The sequence below is a fragment of the Tupaia chinensis genome, unplaced genomic scaffold (genome assembly GCF_000334495.1).
Source record: "Tupaia chinensis unplaced genomic scaffold, TupChi_1.0 Scaffold000051_1, whole genome shotgun sequence".
Taxonomy (NCBI): Eukaryota; Metazoa; Chordata; class Mammalia; order Scandentia; family Tupaiidae; genus Tupaia; species Tupaia belangeri.
The window spans coordinates 535913-542082 of record NW_006159509.1 but is presented as its reverse complement, the minus strand read 5'-3'; the positions used below and the strand labels follow the sequence as shown (position 1 = coordinate 542082).

Below are 6170 nucleotides of genomic sequence, written 5' to 3'. Positions count from 1 at the left end.
GGGCCCCCAGAGCCGGCACGCAGCCTCCAGTCCGGGAGTGTCGGTGGGCGCGCTCCCGGCCCTGCGCGCGGGGCCCGGGACGCAGCGGGGGACAACTAACCAACGTGACGTGGGCAGAGGGGCAAGTTTCGAGGCGATACCTGACGGGGCTCTCTGCTTTCTCTAGTCCTCTACTACAGAAGAAGGGACGTGTGCTTGGCTGCCCCAGACATGAATTACGCTCGGTTCCTCACAGCAACCAGCGCAGCGCGAACGCCTTCGGCCATCCGAATCCTGAGTGAGAAACGCGGCGGGCGCCCTGGGGGTGGGGCTTTCCTCGCACATCCTCGAAGGCTGGTGCCCAAGAGGTCACCGCTCGGTTGCATTCCTTTATTAGAACTGTGAAAGCCCGCCGAGAGCTAGGCTCCGCCTGCAGAAATAAAACAGACACAGCCTTTGTTCTCAAAAAACACGGGCTGGAACGAAGGCAGTAATTGGGTATTTCTGAGAGAGTGACGTCCAAGTAGCAAGTGAGAGAGGCAGCCATGTCCTTGGCAGCGAAGGGACGTGTTGTCAAGAAAGATTCTTCCTGGGAAGAATAGGGTATGTCAGTGTGCAGGTGTGGGGAAGTGAGGAAGGCTGGTCAGTGAGTGAGAGAGAGGGTGAGCAGTGAACAGTGAAGCTAGACAAGCAGTAGAGACCAAGTGGAGAAGGTCTTCTGATATGGTAGCTCTTTGCTGTCTTTCTGATCCCTCTGCCTGCTCCTCGCTCAGTTCCATTATTTAGCCCCTTTCCTAGTAAAGAGGCCCAGAAAGTTACCCTATGTGTTTAATTTAGTCTAGCATTCTGTCTTGGGTTATTATAATGAAGTACCATAAACTGGGTAATTTAGAAACAACAGAAATTTATTTATTACAGTTTTGGAAGCTAAGAAGTCTGAGATTGAGGCATCAGTAAATTCCTGTCTGGTGAGGGCACATTCCTTACAAATGGTACCTTGTTGCTGTGTCTTATATGGTGGAAGAGGGGAATCTGTGTCTTCACAAGGCAGAAGGGGGCAAGGACACTCCCTCGCGCCTATTTTATAAGAGCTTTCATGACCTAATTGCTTCCTAAAGGCCCCACTTCTTAATACTATGACATTGGGTATTGGATTCCAACACATGAATGGGGGTGGAGGGGGGGCAAGACTCCAGCATTGAGAGACCATAGTACAATCTATCTATAGAAATTGTTAAACTTTGTAATTTTGTTGGTGTAATGTATGCTTGACTTTACCTGTTTATAACAATCTTCAATGAAAGTGTTTGTTCTCTTCCATGTTTATGGTAGCTGATATATTGGTCAGGTCACAAAAACCACTCATCCCCTTGGGTACTGGATCACCAAATCCGAACATGTTTCCCTTTAAGACTGCCGTTATCACTGTAGAAAATGGGAAGCCCATCCAATTTGAAGAAGAGATGATGAAGAAAGCACTTCAGTATTCTCCAAGTACTGGGTAGATATCAGTATATGATGTCATTTTGTTGGCTGATTTTCATGAACAGCATTCTAAGACCCACTGATAACTTGACTTGCATGTTTTTAAACTGGATATGTAATGGTTAGAAAGATTTGGGGACATTTTCAAAGAATAATTAAGAGCAAAAGGGATACTGTATGGTGAGCACTCCTCAGTGACTGCTTCTTAACCTTAGATGACTGGTAAAGTCAGAGAAGGCTTCTGGAAGGATCTACCATTGCAGCTAAGTCTGAAAAAATGAGAATTAGCTAATTAAAGAAGCATATTGAGAATTAAAAAGAAAATGGATGATACTGGAAGCACAGTTTTAAGTCCCTGAGCCATTTTATAATATTTATATTATTTTCTAAGTAGACAGCCATGGGGCCAGCATGTGGCATGGTGATTAAAGCACTGGACTCCCACATGGCCAACCACAGTTAAAGTCTCAGAACTGGCAGTTTGCTCTGTCCTTTTCTGTCTCTCTGGTGAGCACGTGTGTCCTATAGCAAATTTCTAAACAATAGTAATAAATAAAATAAATAGACAACCATGCAAATACTTTGCCTTCCTAGGTTCAAATATCTTTCATGTCTTAAAGGTAAACTGAAACACATACTTTAAGATTTTCTATAGCTGATCTTCTTCCAATGGTAAAGAATAATTTATGAAGAGTCTATAAATTATACTTTACTAAAATTTTCTTTGTTCTGTGGTTGAAAAATATTTTGAAATATATGTAGTTCATATATAATGTGTGTGTTTGTGTGTGTATATACGCGTATGCATATATATGTATGTGTATATACACAAATGTATATATGTACACATATATATGTGTGAGTATGTGTATATATGTGTGTAGATATATACTATATACATAGTATATATGTGTATACGTGTGTGTATATATACACGCATGTATATATTATACACACACACACATGTGTGTGCATATACTCTAAAGAGCACATGCACTTGCCACAGTGAGACAGAGAAGGAGAAGAGAAAGGATCCCCCCCATGGAGGATAGTCATGCTGCAATCCCTTCTCCTCAGTCTCTCCCTACTTTCAAGATTTAGGGGCATGCATGCACAGATGTCCAGTGTGTTTCTCAAGTTGCTGGGTCCAGGACTCAAACCACACAGTTGACCATAGGGAATTTGGCTGCTAACCACCAGGTTATGGAGCCAGCCCTATATCTATATTATATTGTATGTAATACATACATAGGTTTTTCTTTCTGTGATACAAAGAATTTACTGAGCCTGCACTTGTAGGTAGCCTATCAAAATCTTCCTAAGGGCATAGCCATAGTGGCACATAGATAGCACCACTGCTTGAAAGGCTAGACACTGCATGGGAGGCCTGGGTTCAGTTCCTGGGCCAATCTGAGCTTGCCAAGGTACAGGTTAGCATACCTATAATCCCAGCTAATTGGGAGACTACGACAGAAGGACCATGACACTGTGAAACCCAGTCAAAAATACCTATCCTTGTTTTTCTTCCTCCCTCTCTCCCTCCCTTTTTCATACACACAGAGAAAAAGAAAAAATATCCCTAAGAGAAAAAGAAATCGAATACTTTGGTGTAAAAGAAAGGTTTCAAACTTTGGAATAAGAAAGGTGTAGATTCAAATCTCAGCTCATTGATTAAATGATTGATTTCATGTAAATTTTCTAATCTCTAAGTCTATTGCTTGATCTTGTAATTTCAAAATCTATTGCCTGGTCTTTTTTTTTTTTTTTTTTTTTTTTTTTTTATAAGAGAGAGAAAGATAAAAAGGAGAGAGAGAAAGAACTACCTTCAATAGGGTCTTATGTCACAATCCTTCCCCTAACCTTTCCAGCCAGCTAGGATCATGGACACCTGACAATGCAGCAACTATACCCCAATCTTCCATGTGGCTTCACCTCAAAGTGTTACCACTATGCCACCACACTGGACCTGTCTGGGCTTTTAAATGGGAATATTAATACTGGAAAAGTGAATCTTTTTTTTTTTTTTTTTGGTCCATATTCCTAAGAAGAGCTACGAAAAGGTGGTAATACTACAAGCCTGAAGAAAGGGACAGAACTAAAATGCCTCCTCTTGAAACAGATATGATGGTGGAAATGGAAAGATACAGAAAGAATTGACTAGCATATGGTACAGGAGCTTAAACACCTATGGTCAGTGATAAAGAAGGTAATGTCAGAGACTTGGAACGTATCAGGGAATTGAGAGAGGTAACAGAAATGTGCAAGGTGGACTGGCCACGAAGTCACAGTACTGTAGTAAATGCAAAACGAGAAATTCTGAGAATGCAGGGAAAGGGAGAAACTAAACCACGATAAGAGAAAAGAAAAGGAGAGACCAAGCGATACAGTCTACACATAATTACACTACTTGGAACAGAAGACAAAATAAGGAGCTGAAATGATTATTAAGAAACTGAACAAAATTTCCCAGAGTTAAAGAATGAGCTAGATCTACAAAAGGAAAAAGCTCACATAGTACCTTTAAAATTTGACGAAAAGAAAGCAACAAGTAGATGTATCCTCGTAACATTTAAATTTCAAGGAAAAATAAAATTCTACAAATACCCAGACAGAAAAAAATAAAAAAGAGCCAGATTATCTGTAAAGTGCAAAAGTCAGGCTGATGTCAGATTTATCTCTTGCAACTCCAAATGCTAAAAGACAATGGATCCACAGAGTCTTAAGGGAAAATAAATTTAAAGCCAGGAATTCTATACCTTGCCAAATTATTATTTGTCTATGAAAATAACTAGAAGACATTTTCAGCTATGCAGGGTTTAAGAAAGTACATTAGGGGCCAGCAGATGGTGTAGCAGTACATTGCTGGAATCCCACATGGCTGACCATTGTTCGAATCCTGGACTTGATGGCTTGACACTCATGCCAGACATATGTGCATACATGCATGCCCAAGATCTTGGGAAGAGAATGAAAGAGAAGAAATTGCTGCATGGCCATCCCCCCAGAGGGTGATTTCTCACTTTCCCTCTCACTGTGTGTCGCTCTCCTTGGCAAGCCCACGCTCCCTAAGGCAAAAACCTCCCCAAAAAAAAAAAAAAGTATATCAACCAAGAGCCTTCCCTGAACAATCTGTTGCATGATTTACAGAAGTCAGCAGGTAACATGAGTCAAAATAAATGGAGCAGGGAGGCAACAGTATGAAAAAATTTTAAAGCATTAAAACTAGTTAAGAGGGGACCAGCAGTTAGCGAAATGGCTATGTTGCTGGACTCCCACGTAGTTGACTGCAGTTTGAGTCCTGGACCCAGTGGCTTAAACTCATGCCGGGCGCGTGTGCGTGCCTGCCCAAGATCCGGAGAGGAGAATGGAATAGAAGGGATTGCGGCGTGGCCATCCCCTCTGGGGGGTGATTTCTCACTTTCTATCTCTCTGTCTGTCTGTGTCTGGCAAGCTGCACGTACCCTATAGCAAAAACTTCTCCAAAGGGAAAAAAAAAAAAACTAATTAAGAAGCATTAAGTTTAAATTGTTTATATAGGATGATAAAAATGAATACAAAAATAGATTTTTAAGTTGGGTCTAAAATTTTAGTTCATATAATTTTAAACCATGAAAAGACATGCAAGATGTTCAATAGTATGTAGTGTTGCAGATAAAGATATGCATGTTCTCAAGCTAAACATAAGTATAAGAGTGCTTTGTCATTGTGGACAGGACTAGTGAAAGCATTACAAATGTTAATCTGACAAAACTGGAAAAAGCAGCTGTACAGTGTTATTCACCTTATTTCTAATTAGAGAGAAAAAAAGCAGCCAGGTGGCCCTTTAATATTAACTTTGATAGTATAAAAACAAAACTTTCAAATCACTGGTTGGTCACTTGTTTTGCATACATGTTACATGGAGAAAAAACATATTTGCAGTAGTTCATACAAATAAATTTGACATTAAGATATGTCTTTAGCAAAAATAGAGTATGTACATCCATTTTTATGGATTAGAAAGGAAGTGGTGAAAACACAAAAGGTAGCAAAATAGAAATATTAAGGATGCATAAAATTAGCATAAAATTGGTTGACAGAGGTACAGATGAGTTGCCCTGATGTACTGATTGAATATCCCTATTAAAAAGATTCATATTGGTTCAGAAACCAGTCCAAAAACAAGGATGCTGTGATTTGTATAAAACGGGATAAAAGCATTTAAAGGTAATGGAAAGTTTAAGTCATAGAATGAAACTTTTTATTAGCATCCACGCATATAACAAGATATTTTGTATTTATAAAAACAGTGTGGGAGGGGGCCAGCAGGTAGCATAGTGGTTAAATGTGCTGGATTACCACATGGCCGACCAAGGTTCGAGTTCCAGACCTGTGGGTTGCTCTCTCACTTTCCCTTTCTCTCTGTCTCTGTCTGGTCAAATTAAAAAATAATAATAACAAATGAAATTAAATAAATAAATAATTTTTTAAAAACAGTATGGGATATAACCTTAGAGACTATGTAGTAAACAGCATAGCATTCACATGTAAAGTACATGTTTAATATTCTTGATGTGGTTGACAGTCTTACTAGTATAAAAAAAGTGTATATTTTAAACATTGTGCATTTGAAATCTGTATTTCTATGTATCTAAAATTCATAGAGTAATCCTTCAGTTTAAATATATATATATATATATATACACATATATATATATATATATATA

The 6170-nt window shown here is 39.4% G+C and overlaps 1 protein-coding gene across 2 annotated transcripts in view; it reads left to right on the top strand.

Moving 5' to 3' along the window:
* Positions 1 to 6: 6 nt before the first annotated feature.
* Positions 7 to 6170, top strand: part of AADAT (aminoadipate aminotransferase) — a gene marked incomplete in the record, with an annotated part of 35168 nt that continues 29004 nt past the window's right edge. The window contains 3 exon segments of one of the 2 annotated variants that reach the window (XM_027775328.1): positions 7 to 277; positions 898 to 947; positions 1392 to 1480. In XM_027775328.1, coding sequence (XP_027631129.1) covers positions 211 to 277; positions 898 to 947; positions 1392 to 1480 — 206 coding nt within the window. 2 annotated transcript variants of the gene reach the window in all.